At 42.1% G+C, this 17,260-nt stretch overlaps 1 protein-coding gene across 1 annotated transcript in view; it reads left to right on the forward strand.

Moving 5' to 3' along the window:
• The first annotated feature begins 368 nt into the window (after nt 1-368).
• The window catches only part of LOC147027821 (dapper 1-like), a 33,712-nt gene continuing 16,820 nt past the window's right edge, over nt 369-17,260 (forward strand). The window contains exons 1-3 of the mRNA XM_085877441.1: nt 369-2,480; nt 3,656-3,803; nt 10,026-10,148. Of these exons, the coding sequence (XP_085733567.1) occupies nt 2,334-2,480; nt 3,656-3,803; nt 10,026-10,148 (418 nt within the window). The 5' untranslated portion in view covers nt 369-2,333. The remainder of the gene's footprint in view (nt 2,481-3,655; nt 3,804-10,025; nt 10,149-17,260) is intronic.

A 17,260-nucleotide genomic window follows, 5' to 3' on the forward strand; every position in this document is an offset into this window, starting at 1 on the left:
TCATTTCAGACATTGAAACTGGACCAAATTTTTTTTTTTTGTCTCATCACATTGCCACCGAGCCTGGATTTAATACAATTATAAACTTAAATCATATTTTCATTATAAACAACTTGTGAATTGTTACAATTCATTTCACAATCTTCTTCTTCTTTCGGCTGCTCCCCTTAGGGGTCGCCACAGCGGATCATCCGTATGATCCGCATAGTGATTTGGCACATGTTTTACGCCGGATGCCCTTCCTGACGCAACCCTGGTCGCCTCTTACGACACAGGGATATGGTACACCTATTTTAACCGGGGTATACACCAGCCCAGTACACTGGTACTCATTTCGCCGACCTCGGAAGGATGACAGGCTGAGTTAACCCCCTGGTGTATTAATTCAGTGGCTCAACGGGGCTTGAACTCAGGACCTCTTGGATCCCAAGCTGCTGCCCTAACCACTGCGCCAACACCAGGATATAAATTTCACAATATAATTTGTTAATTAATTTGGTCAGTTAATGGAAAGGAGATTTTAAATACACTCATCGGTCCAAATGTTCCTTTGGTTACAATTTTACATACACAGTATGAATTGCGAACCGTGGTGTCTGTCTGTGCGTTCATCTGTCTCCTGTTTATGGTTGCCGCTTCCCATGCTACGCTTGAAAAGCTGCTGATTGGTTACTTTGGATTTTCATTTCACTTTTCTTGATTGTCCCTTCCAGTAATCTATAGAATCAACATGAACATCTGGATTAAAGTAGATTTCATACAGATTTTCACGAAGTAACACAATTTAAAATTGCTATATTTTACCCTCTTTTTGGAGTCGAAAATCTTAGACAAATGCAACTTCTTCTGCCTGATGTTGCACCACCATTTAGCGATGGGTGGTATAAGTAGCTCAGTGCTTTGACTCTGAGTGAAACCAAGAGTGAAACACAATTAACCATTTAAAAATCCATGAAATAATTTAAATTGAGAGATTAACTTAAACTTTTACCATCACTGGGGATGGGTACTTTTTTGCTTGTTGGAGTATAAGTTGAAGCGCTAGTGAAATGCAAAATTCCACTTACCGTGCTTATTTTCAGCAAAATGACAGGGAGATATATTATAACTTAGCAAACCGTTAAATCAGAAAATGGATGGGGAAAAAAGATCATCCTACTGTAATGATTAGTCACACTTTATCTCGGTTAAACAACTTTCAGACAGCTCTATAGACGTGTCGGATATGACGACATAACGTGTGATGATGTTTGTGGATGAGAATAACCGAGTGAAAGCTAAGTATCACTTTGTTTCAGTTAATTTATTTTCAATTAAATCCTTTTTCTTTGTTTCAATTAATATATTTCTTAATTATTTTCTTCTTCTTTTATTCATGATTACCTCTGCCACCGAAGGTGGACGGAAGTTATGTTTTCACCCCAGTCTGTGTCTCTGTTTGTCTGTGAGCAGGATATCTCAAAAATTTGTGGACAGATTCAGACGAAACTTGGTGAAGAAGTTGGGTGTGTGACGAGGATTAAATTAGATTTTGGTGAAGATCTGGATCCGGATCCGAATCTGAGAATTGTTGAATTGTTTAAGTAATTCTTCACCATGGACAAATGGGGCCAAAAACGATATGTAGAATGGTATCTCAAAACGTTGGGGATGGATTATGACAAAACTTGGATGGATGAGTTAGTTCGATGACAAGAATAAGCCGAGTAGATTTTGGTTCAGGTCAGTAGATCTGATCTATCAGTGACAAAACGTAAACTGTTCACCCTGGCGGAGGGATGCGCTCCACCGAGCGCCGTCATAGTTTTGCTCTGTTTTCATGGTGTATTTTTTTTTTGAAACACATATTCTTTTTCTTCTTTCACTTGACTATTACAAATGTGATTTTAGTTGATAGACTATGATACAGAGAGAACACACACATACACACACACACACACACACACACACACACACACACACACACACACACACACACACACACACACACACACACACACACACACACACACACACAATAAAACACACACATATACAACACACACACACACACCTTCATTTTTTAAAGATTTATCTTTCCTTCCCCTAATAATCTCTCTCAATATCTATATCTATATCTCTTTCTCTCGCTCTCAATCTCCATCCCTGTCTTCTTGCCTTTTCCTGCCCCTCACTCCCTCCCACTTTCCCCTTCCATTCTTCTCTCTGTGCCTTTCTCTCCTTCTTTCTCCCTCTCTCTCTCTTTACCTCTCCATCGTCCTCCTCCCACCTCTCGCTGCACAACGAGTGCTCATGATCGAAGCGGTTCCAGACAGAGGGCAAGGGAGGGAGCGATGTCTCGGCGGCTACCTCTCGTTCTGCCCGCGCAGCCCAGCAGCCGCATGTCCGAGCGCCTCGGGGCCAGCTTGGCGGCGCTGGCCGAGCTCGAGCTGCTGCGCCGACGTCAGGAGAGTGCTGTGCGTGCCATGCTGGTCGAGCGGGTAAGGAATGAGCCGTGCTGGTCAAGCGGGTGGAAACACACCATGCTGAGTACAGCGGGGATTTATGAAACTAACTGCGATGGACAGCCAGGTAGAGTGAACGCATTGGGCTGGCTTAGTCTGTATATGAGGTAAAAGGTGATGCCCGACATAGAACAATCACCACGAGTGTTCCAAACACCTTAATCCAGCACATCACAAAAGAAAACTTCACCTATGCTCATACCAGTGACATCGACACTTTCAGAACACAAATTAACAGAGAAGCTTATCTAAGCAAGAGTCATTGTTAGAGCGACACAGCATTCTTGGCTGCTAAATTTAACACGGGAAGGGGAATGCTCTAAATGGTTCTTTCTGTGTCCCTCTCCTGGGACTATCCGCTTGGTTGATCCAAGGGTTTCGGGTGTCTGCAGCTGGCCAAGGCTGCGGGTGACCCATACGTCGTGCACCCATCTCAGATTACCCTCACCGAGCCACTTTCCACTCCCGGCGATGCACCAGCACAGTTCGACCACTTATGTAACACCACCAGACATGAAAATGCTGCTCTTTACCTGTGTTGTTTTCTTCCATCTTACTGGGATCAGTTGCATCGGAGAGCTGTTGTCGTGGATGTCGTACATGTTCTAAAGCAGTAGTTGAAAAGGAAATCCAAAAAAAATTGTCAATTTTTGTGAGAACAGCAAAAAACAATATCATTATAACAATAGCTAAAGATAACAGCATGGCTCTAACATCTGAGTGGTTGCCATGAAGATGCTGCAGGAAAGGCTCTCATGTCTCTTTGCTGGTTCTGATGTTTCAATATAAAGATCTTCATCCTGTAAATGTAACCAATATAAAGCTCCGTGTTCCTCCTTCATCTTGGTGTATAGCAACACAAAAGGCTCGTGCCTGGACAATGAAAAGTTTAAAAGTGAAACCATGCCTCATATGTATTGTACACCTAGAAGCGAAGAGATTAAAAAGGTATGGATTGTTCACTCACGTTGACCTGGGAGGTCAGGCTTTGTCATCATTTCATCCCTGGGTGTCTGATTCTGCCAATGTTCATCAATCTTGATCGAATTCCCAAGGTTAAATAACCTCTCCGGCTAGTTCTATCAGGTGTGCAGATATGTTTCCTCTCCTTAGCACTTCTCATGTCCGCCGTTCCATTTCCTTTGTTTCAGGAGTACAGGTGGGGCGACGTCGGTCTGAATGTCCTGGACCAGCACTTGGCAGCTCTGCAAAAACCTAAGGGCCACAGCAATGCAAACACGAGGAAGGCATCAAGTGGTGTCTCAGTCTCCACTTCAGCAAACAGCAGGACCACTCCTGGTGAGCAGCTGTCTTGCGGTGAATAAAAACAATCCTGAAGTTAACTCTGCGATGATCATAACAAAAGCAATTACTCTTGAATCGATTTACAACCAGATACTGCAAATGCCCAACATTTACCGACATCACACCATACCTTGTGGATAAATTAGACTTTTGTTTTTTTTATACATGATCGAGGCTCATGGAAGAGCTTGGGCAGAATGGAAGGGAACAAAATGGAAAGGGGAAAACACCAATCAGGAGAGTAGAAGTGAGAGTGAGATCAAGGATAGGGGGAGAAGGATACATCCCAATGAGGCTTTGAAATATAAAGGTGAAAAATAAAAGAGGAGGGAGTGGGGTAGGGGCCAGGGGGGTTCTTCTCTTTTCAAAAACGGTTGGGCCAAAGATACAAAACATAGGGGCAATCTCCTTGGGTGCTCACTTGGTAGACTAATGATACCGAGGAGGCAGTCAACGTGGGACGGGATCACCAAAATGTACCAATGTTATTGCAAATACCTAATATAGGGGGCACACCCCGCCCCCTGCCCGTTCGTCCCCATCAACCCCGATTTTTTTTTTAAATAGTATGAAAAAATTTGGTACATCACGGGTGATGAAGGTTGTGGTCAAGTTTCATCGAAATTATGTATGTGGTTTCGGAGAAGAACGCAAGTACATATTTGTGGGGGGGGGTGGGGGGGAGGTGCGGCAACACCCTCCCCCCTACATCCCTTTGAACCCCAATTTTTTTTTTTTTTTTTTATAGCGTGAACAAACTTTTGTACATCATGGGTGATGAAGGTTTCGTCAAGTTTCATCAGAATCCTATCTGTAGTTTCGGAGAAAAATTTGCAAGTATTTGTGGATGGATGAACAGACTGACGGACAGATGGAAGCTGTGCCATCCCATAAAGCTCCCTGAAACTACATTCCAGGTGAGCTTAAAAAAGGCATCAGGAAACGTCCCCATCTCTGGAGGTAATGTGTAACATTTCCTGGAAAATACATGGAGAAGGACTTGCATCTGCGGTGAATTTCGCAGGCACAGGACGATTCCTTCATTGTTGGACAAAGGATTTTCCGATTACCCCTCAGAAATCGCACTACACGAGCTAAAAAAAGTGAAAGAAGAGTAAAAATTTTAATTTTAAAAATTGAACATTCATATAAAACCACTCTGAAGCAGCCGTATGGCTGATAATTTGAATTCATTACTACTAGTATTACTACCACTACTACTATACTACTACTACTACAAATATTTTTTAACAATCCCAAATATTCCCACCTTCTTGTATAGTTGGCTGGGGAACGTTTGTACCCCAAATCGTTTATGAACCCAGTGGCCAGGCCTGTCGCTCGAGGAAGTGGCAGGAATTTAGAATCTGGACATGGTTCCGGCGATAACTCACCTACTCTTTGCAAATTTGGCACCGTAATGGTTCGGCTGTCCACTCTGAGTCTGGAAGGCTGACACTTTGATTCTGATTCTGGCTGAGTCGAATAAATCCCTTTTCAAGCATCACTTTGAAATGACTGAAACATCATTTTGAAATGTACTTGTTGCTATCTAAGTTGATGCTCAACATTCACAAAGCCAGAGCATGGACATTCCATGTGGGTTAGCATACCACAAGAAGGGGGAAGGGAGGAAAATTCTCCCTAATTGTCCTGTTGACTGTAGAGAGAAAAGCGACGCCACAAAGATGGTGTTGCCGGTGCTCAGGGAGGTTGCATCACTTCCCTAAGGTCAGCATTTGGGTTTATCTGAAGCCAAGTCCAGTGTAGTCTAATGTATTTGTCTGCAACTGTGTATGGAATTTGTGATGCAGCTTCCCTATGGGCATTAAACCATGTAAATAACCAGCGCTGGCAAACAAGTCTTCTCATTTAAGATCCTTTTGATGGACAGTACACACATTGATGCCTCACCCTGTCTACAAAACATCAGAATGACAGTTTATAGCTTGGTCGAGATTCAAACCCAGACCAGATAGCTTAAAGAAGAGCACCCACACCCATCGGCTATCCTCTCAGCTATACAGTGATGGCTTCTGTGGGAAAGATATTTAAAATTAGACTCTTAGACATTTACAATACAATTTAATAAGTGTCCACCACAATCCACTTTGACCCTGTAAGATCAAGACACTGAACCAATGTTTACCTGCTTTTGTCTGAAGGGCTTGCAGTAAGGTTTTTTGATGCAAATTATTGTTGAAATATAAATGGAATGGTTGAAATGAAAATGCTTGGTAGGCCAGAAATCTTATTTCTGTGACCAATTTTGACCTTTGACTCCTGTAGGATTGAAAAGGAGATGCCAGACAAATTTCCACCTACTTTCATCTGGAGAGAGCTATAGGCTGTGCTATTGTCTCATTTATCCGAGTCTTGGCTGTATTGGTTGAACTGCAGAGACATTTCAGGCTAAAAACATTCATGTTGCGACAAATTTTGACCTTTGACCCCTGTAAAACCAGGAAAACGAGTACAATCCGATAAATTTCTAAGAATCCCCATAGTGGCTGTTAGAAAGCACCTTTGTGCCAATTTTCATCAATTTCGACTGAAATACAAGAGAATGGCAAAGCAAATTGTGTGATTTGTAGTGCGTTTCACTTGCGACCTCTTAAAATCGGAACAGGGACCAAAACCGAAAAAAAAATAAAAGAGGATTCTGGATATATTGGACCAATGTATGTCCGTGCCAAATTTGAAGATGATTAGCTCAGAAATGAAGAAATGGTGTACGATTGTAATTATTGGAAATAAATTAATTTTAAAAAGACAGGAAGAATGAATGAAAGAAAGAATCTATAAAAGGCAATCTCCCTCCCGCCCCAAAAGGAGAGGAGACTTGCATAAACTATCAACTGATTTCTCAAAAACATTTTAAAAAGGCAAAAAAGAATTTGCTAAATGGTGCAAGTCCAGCATGTCAATTGTGTATACAGGAATATATACAGTACTTGGTGGTTGGTAATTTTAACACTTTAAATAAGGGGTCTCCAACCTTTTTGGGCAGAGGGCCACAAAACCAAAGTGGTGAGGGGTGGAGGGCCGCACCCCAAAAAAAGGACGCTAAATTCCGAAAAAATATATATATATCATTAATATGCGGAAATTTAAACAAAAATTAGTGCTGAATATATTTTTCTTGCCAACGAATATGATAAATGAATAATCGTGTTAAAAACACATGTGTCTAATATGAATCAATCATAATAAAAATTACAGAACGCTTTGATCATCGACCCTGACAAATTGCCAGTATCGTGGGCCGCATTGTAATGTAAACTTAATATGGCACCGCGGGCCGCATACATCCGTCTAAAGGGCCGCATGTGGCCCGCGGGCCGCAGGTTGGAGACCCCTGCTTTAAATGAAAGGATTGAATAATTCCGTGCAATGAAATACACCTGGGTGGAAAATGGTAACCCAGACTAGACAGCTCAGAGGCCAGTGTGCACACCTAAATCGGAGAGCCAAAAAGAATCCCATGGCAGGCACTTTTAGAAGCTCTATTTATGGGCATTTCAATTGGGCCTTGTTAAGCATATCATTATCTTTGATTGCTTGTCAGAAAATCATTCGAGCAATCAGATGCAGTCCCGCTTGTGCCATCGCTGCAGTCTTGATAGGAAATATATCTTTTGGTTGTCTCAAGATTTATTTAAGCATGAGATGGTCTCCAGATCTTCATACGTCCACATCTGAGGAAGAACGTTGCTGCCATAAAGAGAATACAGCATAGGAGTACTAGGTTGATTCCAGGGTGAGCTAAACTTCAAGGCTATGAGGAGTAACTGAAGGAGACAGGACTTTAACTAATATATAAAGAAGAAAGTTTGTTTGTGTGTGTGCTTGTTTGTTTCTTCATTCATGCATTCACACCCTGCAGGAACCAGTGCAACCAAACTTTGCATGGCCTATTCTTTCATCCAGAGGAAGGTCGTGGGCTATGTTTGGATAAAAAAAAACATTTGAAAAATTTAAATCAGATAATTGGCCCTCAGGCCTCGATCGAGTCGTGTGCGAGTACGCTTCCTGCGTCCCCCCCCTCCCCCCAGAAGCAATCGAGTAATATGTATTGTGAAGATCATATGTTGAGGTTGTAGTGATTTGTTGTCAAAAACACAATTTTAAATATTATCGTGCTTACACGTGAGGCTGTTATTTTAAAAAATGATTTACACAGGTTTATTATAACACGTCCGTGTGCAGACCTCGAGCGAGTATGTTTCATACAAACTGCTGCGATTGAGTAATCTGCATTATGAAGATCATATGTTGAGGTTGTAGTGATTTGTTGTCAGCACCACAAATATAATCAATATGAAGTTAACACATGCGTACCTGTTATTAAAAGATTGCTTTACACAGGTTTACTATAACACCTTCGTGTTCAGGCCTTGAATGAGTATGGTGCTTACAAACTCTCACGATCGAGTAACATGTGTCGTGAACATCATATGCTGAGGTCATATTATGTATGTAAACTTATAACAGAAACTGTGTATTCCCTTGGTATGTTTCTCCCCTACCTCTAATCCTCCCTGTCTCTGTACGATCATCTGCTGTTTTTTGTGACTTCACTCTACCACGTCACGAAGATCTGCATGGTAAGATGCCACCCAGAGCACTTCTGGAACTCCCAAGGGAACACTTCTGTTAAGAAATATCTTAACCTCCCTTACTTGCACTATAAATACTGCCACATGCCACCAACAAAGACTCCTGATGGGCATAAACAAATCGGATGCAAAGAGAATGGCAGTTTTAGAAGTCACTTAAGACTCAAGAACAGACACAGGCTTGGCTTGAGGATAAATGTGCAAGACAAGCAGCCTCCAGGTCAGCTGCGACTACAGAACAGACACAGGCTCGGGTTGAGGATCAATGTGCAAGACAAGCAGCCTCCAGGTCAGCTGAGACTGCAGAGCAGACACAGGCTCGGGTTGAGGATCAATGTGCAAGACAAGCAGCCTCCAGGTCAGCTGAGACTGCAGAGCAGACACAGGCTCGGGTTGAGGATCAATGTGCAAGACATGCAGCATCCAGGGCAGTATGTTGGGCTTCCTTAGAAGGTGAAGCATTTCGATACAAGTCCAAGCACATTTAACAACGCCCAAGGTTGGTAATTCATACAAAACCATGAGGCCAACATTCCCGCATTTGTCATCCAGGAAATATTTCAATACATATTGCATTGAAATCCCCAGGCAACACTGGGTACTTCAGCTTGTACATTATAAAGGAAGTGATAACGAGGTTGGTTTGATCAAGATGTTTAAGATAATGAAGTGTGGACAATATAGGTGCAGTGGAGATTTTCGGCAGAGTTGACAGCGTTAGGACCAGGGAGGGTCCATAGCCTGAGGGTAAAGAAGGTGAGCGTTAGGACAGTGTTAAGGTAGGAGTCTTTCAGTCAGAGAGCAGTTAATATATGGAATGGTCTCTTTGGAAGGTAGTGGCAGTAAAGGGGTGTGTATGTTTAAATTTTAATTGGATAGGTACCTAGATGCATTGGAGGTAGAGGGGTATGGGGATATTGGCAGAACTTGGAGGTAGCTCATCTTATGTGTGGATCGGTGATGGTTTCTGGGATTGGTGTGCAGCAGGCATGATAGGCCGAATGGCCTCCTCCTGCACCAAAATTCCTTATGTGTATATTATGCATGTTTCTTCTACCCTATAATTCATGGAATAACGTTGGATTCAGAAATGAGAGGCCATCTACATTTTACGTTTGCAAAAAGAGTGGAATGTTTATGTATTACTCACCTTTGTCGCTTGGCCCTTATTTCTGTTTAATCTTCCCTTATCCTTTCATTTTCCCCAATCCTCTCACCTTCCATTCCTTTTCTCGATTTTATTTATAATTATTTATCAGCTTTCCCCACTTTCTTCTACCGTGTATATTATTAATACTAGTCACCAACTGAAAGATGATGAAAGGTATTGCAAAGTTTGCCTGTTTAGTCTTCCCATCTGAACCCCAGGCTCATGATGCTGGGATCCTGGTGTCAAATTCTACATGTTTGTGATGATTTGTTCATTGTCGACTAATGTTCTGAAAATCATGTACCTCTGCAGTGATGTTTCCCAATCCTGCATATTTTACGTTCAAGCTACACTGTCAACATAAGAAAGTATTTTTGTCACACAAATTTGTTGAAGTCCATGCAGTTCATCCTTCTACATGCTTGTTTTCTTGTTTGTATTTTTCAGATCTGTCAGCATTACTAAGTGACAAAGCCGCCAATAGCCCTTCATCGAAACCACATTCCATCTCAAATGAGACAGCTCACCTTAGTCCAACTGGGCTGGTGCAACGGAGGCCAAACTCGACAGGTATTTGTGTGAGAGATATTTTAGTGGGGTCCTACACAAAGCATGCTTTCCTGAATTGGACATCATTGCCAATGTCACATCGTGGGTGACATTTCAGGCATATTCCATAATATCATAACTCTGTTTATGCGTTTCGAGATTGCCATCACTATCACTACATGGTAGCTAGTTGTTTTCTAGTTTTTTGAGAACCATATATTTATTACAAATGGAAAATGGTGGAAATCTTTCATCCTATCTCCCCTGATCCTCCCTTGTACATGCCATGCATGCATCGTCCCTCCACCCAGCCCAGCCCACCCCCCACCCTTGACTTCTGTATCCTCCCTACCTTCTTTCCCTTTTCTTACCATTCCTCTTACACTCTCGACATCCTCCTTTTGCGATCCAATGTCCTTTCCTATTATTTTTCTTAATCACTACCCCCTCCCACAAATTCGCTTGAACAGAAAAAAAATAGATGTTCCTATTTCACTGTACACCTCCAAGGAAGGCAATGCCAGCATAACCCTATTCACCGTCGCCATTGCATTGTGCATCTGGTAGAGAAACCATTGAAGGAAAATTCGATTCGTAGAATGAAACTCGAATTGTATTAAGCAAACTAAATTATCATGTACTTTAGATAAGATTTTAATCATACGACAACCTGTACCAAAATTAATGACACAGTAAAGAAATATTCAAGGTTATTAATTTACAACCATGATTAAATTTCAATCGAGAAGGGCACTCAGTAGAGCGCATACCTCCGCCACGTAATGCCTGATCAACGTAATGCCTGACCCACGTAATGCCTGACCAACGTAATGCCTGACCCACGTAATGCCTGATCCACGTAATGCCTGACCCACGTAATGCCTGACCCACGTAATGCCTGACCAACGTAATGCCTGACCCACGTAATGCCTGACCCACGTAATGCCTGATCCACGTAATGCCTGATCCACGTAATGCCTGATCTACGTAATGCCCAATACATTTTTGAAATATCTTGCTATACGGTACAATATCGTTTTTGGTCCTATCTCTCAATGGTGAAGAATCACTTAAAAATTACATAATCCTGGTATCCAGATCCGGATTCGGATCTTCACCAAAATCGAATCAATTCGTCGTGGTCACACCCAAAGTGTCCACCAAGTTTCATCCGGATCCGTCCACAAGTTTCTGAGATCTCCTGCACGCAGACAGACGAACAGACAGAGAGGGGTGAAAACATAACCTCCTTCACCTCTGGTGGTGCAGGTAATGAGGTGTTATTGTCAATAGCACTTTGTACTAGATGTTAGTTGATTTAAATTGTAATATCAGGCTGATAGGATGGCCGAGAAGGGCGCACGCTCGCCTCTAAGCTTCCGAGCTTGGGTTTGAATCCCGACCGAGCTATAAATGGAGTTTCACAGTCAGGGTAATTGATCAATGTGTGTGCTGCCCCTCAGATGGACGTTAAACGGCTGTCCTGTCTGCCAGCATTCGTTGGTGGACGTTAAAGATCCCATGGTGTCCTTCGTGAAGAGGAGATGAGCTATCGCCGGCACTATTTAGCTATCTATTTACTGACTGACTATCAGACCCTCACAACGTCTCTGAGTGGTTCTGTTAATTAATGACCGAGGCTCTTGGATGGCAACCGCAGATTTTCAACCTTGTTGTCCTCAAACCAAGTCTTAACATACAGCAGTATTCTACCAGGGCATAATGTCAGCCTGGGAAATGTAAGGGCCTTCTTCATATACATATATATATATATATATATATATATATATATATATATATATATATATGTGTGTGTATATATGTGTGTGTATATATGTATATATGTATATATATATATATATGTATATATATATATATATATATATGTGTGTGTATATATGTGTGTGTATATATGTGTGTGTATATATGTATATATGTATATATATATATATATGTATATATATATATATGTATATATATATATATGTATATATATATATGTATATATATATATGTATATATATATATATATATATATATATATATATATATATATATATATATATATATATATATATATATATATGATTGACCCATCCTACACTCCGCTAGCCAAGAAACTGCATAAAGCAACCAAAGAAGGCCGACACAAGTAAGCGCTTTGCTGTTTTGAACCCTTCCCAGAGTTCCTCCACAGCTATAAGGACATTCACACATTGTACACACATGAGAATCCCAATGCTACACACCCCCTCAGCTACCGGACCAGTTTAATCGCTTATTGGCGAATCATCAGCAATGCACACCTATGAGACTCCCAAACATGTACCACGCGCAAATGTCAAAAGCAGTCAATATCTAAATAAAGAAGGACCCACCTACATCTCTCACCTGTGAATGGACATGAGACAATCAGCTCTCACCTCATCAACTAAACCCAGGTGGCTAAGATTATATAAATCATTGACACCTTCCACACTGACTCCTTATTTTCCTTTTCTTTTCTTTTTTTTACTTCTGCCACCGAAGGGTCCGAGGAACGTGTTCATGTTTTCACCCCTGTTTGTCTGTTTGTCCATCTGTTGATCTGTGAGCAGGATATCTCAAAAAGTAATGGAGCGAGGCATGTATGAAGAGAGATCAGCAAGGTACAAGGACAAGTCAGAGGCACAGTGTGGGATGAGGCTATGGCAGTGCCAGGAGAAAAGAAAACAACAAGATATGCCAAAAAAAAAACAGTGAACCTTCAGGGGTACTGGTGTCTATTAATCATGGCCTGAGTAAAAGCGGAGTTTGGCAGTTGCTGGTTTGGCTTTGGCAGTTACTGGTGAAGATCTGGGAGAGCAGAGGATACCATATGATTGGCAGGAGAGTTACTTTGTGGTTATCCACAAAAATAAAAGGGATGTTATGGAATGTGGGATACAGGGGCATCAAGATGATGGAGCAGGTGTTAAAAGTATTGGAAGGGATGGTGAATGAAACGTGAACAGAGTTGGTGGGAATTGATGGGATGTAGTTTGGATTTATGCCAGTGGGGGTGGAAGGAGGGGGGTAACAGATGCTATATTCATTCTCAGGCAGAAACAGGAGACATCTTTGGAAGGGAACAGTAAGTTGTATTGTGGGCTTGTGCATCTGGAGAAAGCGTATGATGTGGTGTGTTGGAGTCTGATGAAGAAGAGGGTACCTGAAAGACTGGTAAGGATAGTTGAGGTGATGTATGAGGGGGCTAAGATTTCAATCAGAGCTGAGGCTGTGTGAGAGAGACAGAGACAGAGACAGAGACAGATGGCATAAGTGTAGGAGTTTCAAGGTAGTCGATGAAGAAAGCTCCTGGTTAGACGGAGAGTGAAGATTTACGAAAGGGAAATAATCCAGTTCTGTTGTATGGAGTGGGGCTTGGCCCTTGAGGAAGGGAGAGGAGATATTGCTGCCGATGACTAGTTTGGATGCAAGTCATTTGTTGGATCTCCTTTAGCTTTGATGACCGCTTGGCACCTCCTGGGCATACATGAGATTAAATTACAGATGATTTGATTGTAATTTTCTTGATCCAAAAAATTGCATCACAGATGTCTCAAGCTCAACCATGGTACTTGGCATCTTTTCAGCCAATCTTACACCTATCATATTCCTGAAGTTCTCAATCGGGTTGAGGTCATGGCTGTTTTTAAGACAAGACAGGGTGCAAATGTTGGCATCTTGTGCCTCTTCAGGAGCTGAGCCACAGTTGACTTGTTTAAATTTGATGTTAAACAGTTGTTGACTTGTAAAAATTTGGTACAAGACAAATGACACTTTTGAAGCTATTTTTTTCTTGTGTCAAGTTCCTTTTCACTCAAAGAAACAATCAAACTTTTATGGTCACCAAGCACAAATGAATGATAACTGAATCGTTACAGATAAATCTACTTGGTTTTATAGTTTGTTTGTTTTTTAAGAGATTATGCAATCTTTTGACCACATTGTTACTTTGATTGAGCATTAACTAACACGTGACTATCAAATATAGCATCAGCTAACATCTTGGTATCACTTCCTAGTCTTATCATCAATCCCTTTCTTTGTTCAGCTTTGATATAATTAATGTCATTGACGTCAGTCTGCACAATGAGATTAGTAATGTAATAATTATTTCCATGACTGCAGGCTCATATGTAGGATTATCGATGGGGAGGGGCTGGGGGGGGGGGTACGTGCATTCAAAAGTTGGACCGCTGAGAGCATGATAGTGCCGCACCATCATGCCTGTTGTGGGATTGGATGCATGCCACTTTTTTTTTTACTGCAGAGGGTGAAAGTGTCGAAAATACAGAGCTCAATGGGTTATCATTACCTCCGCCACCAAAGATGGATTGAGGTTATGGTTTCACCCCTCGGATTCCAGCAATTATGTTGGTCGGTTGTGTGTCTGTCTGTCTGTCTGTCTGTTTGTGTGTTTGTTTACCCTGTAGCCGTCACACCGTTTCGGCGATCATGACCAAACTGGGTACAGACGTCGGCCATGGTCCAACTTAGACACTTGTCGTTTTTGGTGAATCTAGGTCAAAGGTCAAGGTCAAGGTCACCCAAAAACCGAAATTCTTATTTTCACAATAACTTCCGCTAAAGTGGTCGTATCGACTTCAAACCAAATCCAAAATGTGCAACTTCCAATACCGCATCCAACCATATGTCTCATTGGGGTGTCACACCAACACCCTTCTTCGCGATCGGGGATGTCAGGGGTTATGTTGTTTCTTCGTGGAATGTCAGGGGGGGGTCGGGTCAAAAATTTCAAATTGCGATAAAAACGCCATTTCAAGTCCGATTGATTTCCAAGTTATGAACATGACCAAACTAAGTGCGATATCTCATTAAACAGTAGCACTATCGACTTGTAAGAACCAAATTGATTTCCAGGTTTTTGTTTTTTCAGAGATCATGGAGATATGGCAAAGTTATTCCACCAACTCCTTGCTCAACGAGCAATTTCATTTGTCTGTTTGTCACACGATTTTTGGCCATAGTTATCAAGCAATCGTTTTGAATTTTTTTGTGTATGTGGGTGACCAGCCAAGGACAGCAACACTAAATTTTGGTGAAGATTCGAATTCAGATCCGGATCTGAGAATTTTTTTTAAGTGATTCTTCACCAAAGAGATTTGGCCAAAAACGATGGATAGCACAGTATCTCAAAAGCTTATGGATGCATTCGGATGAAACTTGGAGGACAGGTTGGTTGTGTGACAAGGACTAATTGATTCAATTTTGGTGAAGATCCAAATCTAGATCCGAGATTTTTTGAGTGATTCTTCACCATTGAGAGATGGGGCTAAAAACGATATTGCATAATATCTCAAAAAAGTTGTAGACGGATTTGGCTGCAACTTGGTAGACGTGTTGGGTGTGAGACAAGGACCAATTGATTCGATTTTGGTGAAGATTCGAATCTGGATACGAGAATTTTTCAACTGATTCCTCACCATTGAGAGATGGGGCCCCAAAACGATGGATAGACTGATATTTCAAAAATATATTGGACCTGATATGTTCTCGTGAATCAGGCATTGTGTGGCAGAGGTATGCGCTCTAGTGAGTGCCCTTCTAGTTTTGGGATGTTTCCAAGCCACATGTCGGTACGGCATCAATGTGACAACATATAAAACAATGTCTGGTTTTCATCAATAAAACATCAATGTGACAACATATAAAAAATAAAACAATGTGACAACCAATGGTACTCCATCTCTTCTGGATCTGATTTTGACAAATTTCCCTGACAATATCTGCTGCTCTTCCTTCGCTCCAATTGGTTCTTCTGACCACGTCCTTGTTAAAGTGGACATCTCTCTGGCTGTCATCAGAGAACCACCTCACCGCCGTCGAGTCTGGCATTTCACTCAAGCCGACTGGCAGGGTCTCCGAGCAGCCATCAAACTTACAGACTGGTCTCCTATCACTACTTTCTCAAACATCAACTCATCCTGGGAATTCTTTCAAAGAAACTTGCTCTCCCTCATGCACAGATTTATCCCCTCTCGTGTTCAGTTGTCTTACCCTTCCTCCCGCCCTTGGTTTACTGAAGCTTGTGGTGAGGCAGTTGTCCTGAAACAACTTGCCTTTGCCTCATGGAAAGCAAACCCAACTGAGAGCAGTCTCACTTCTTTCCACAAAGCTCGGAACAAGTGTGTATCTACCCTCCAGGAGAGCCAGAAAACAACATCTTTCTCATCTCAAGTCTGAACTCTCAAACCTCTCTCCCTCCTCAAAATCCTGGTGGCGTTTAATCAAATCTGTTTCTGGTGTATGTTCCCCCCTCCATCCCCTCCCTTACCTCAAATGGCCGCACTGCTGATTCCACCGTGATAAAGCTGAATGTCTAAACTCGGTGTTTGCAGCTAAATCTTGTGTCCCAAACCCATCACTATCTCTACCCACTTTACCCAGTCGCACCCAACTGTCCCTGGACTCTGTATCCTTTTCTCCTGACAAGGTGGAGAGCTTGCTTTCAAACCTCGAGTCAGATTCTGCAACGGTCCAGACGGCATCAGCCCACGTGTCCTCAAAGCCTGCTCTTCTGCTCTTGCTCACCCTCTCTCTGTTCTATTCACCCTCTCATTTTCTCAAGGTCATCTGCCATCTGCTTGGAAATCTGCTAACATCACTGCCCTGCATAAAAAAGGTGCAAAAACAGATCCCTGTAACTACAGACCAATCAGCCTTCTCCCAATCATCAGCAAGGTTATGGAATCCATCATTGCTTCAGACATGAAATCCTTCCTCTTCTCCAATGGCTTGATTTCCAATCATCAATTTGGTTTCAGACCAGAGCACTCTACTCTGGATATGCTGCTACTGCTCTCCCCTCAATGGATGGAGGTCCTCAATGCCAGACAGAAATCCGAGCCGTATCCCTGGACATATCACGTGCTTTTGACACAGTCTGGCACCCTGCCCTACTCACCAAACTCTCTTCCCATGGTATTCAAGGCCATCTCCACTCATGGCTCGCAGACTTCCTCTCCTGTCGCAGTCAACGTGTGGCCCTAAATGGAGTTCTTTCATCCCCCCTTCCTGTGCAGGCTGGAGTTCCTCAAGGTAGCGTTCTGGGCCCTGTTCTTTTTCTGGTTTTCATCAATGATCTCTCG

This window comes from Eptatretus burgeri, chromosome 4 (assembly GCF_056783735.1).
Source record: "Eptatretus burgeri isolate ZD-2024b chromosome 4, Ebu_testis_v1, whole genome shotgun sequence".
Lineage (NCBI taxonomy): Eukaryota > Metazoa > Chordata > Myxini > Myxiniformes > Myxinidae > Eptatretus > Eptatretus burgeri.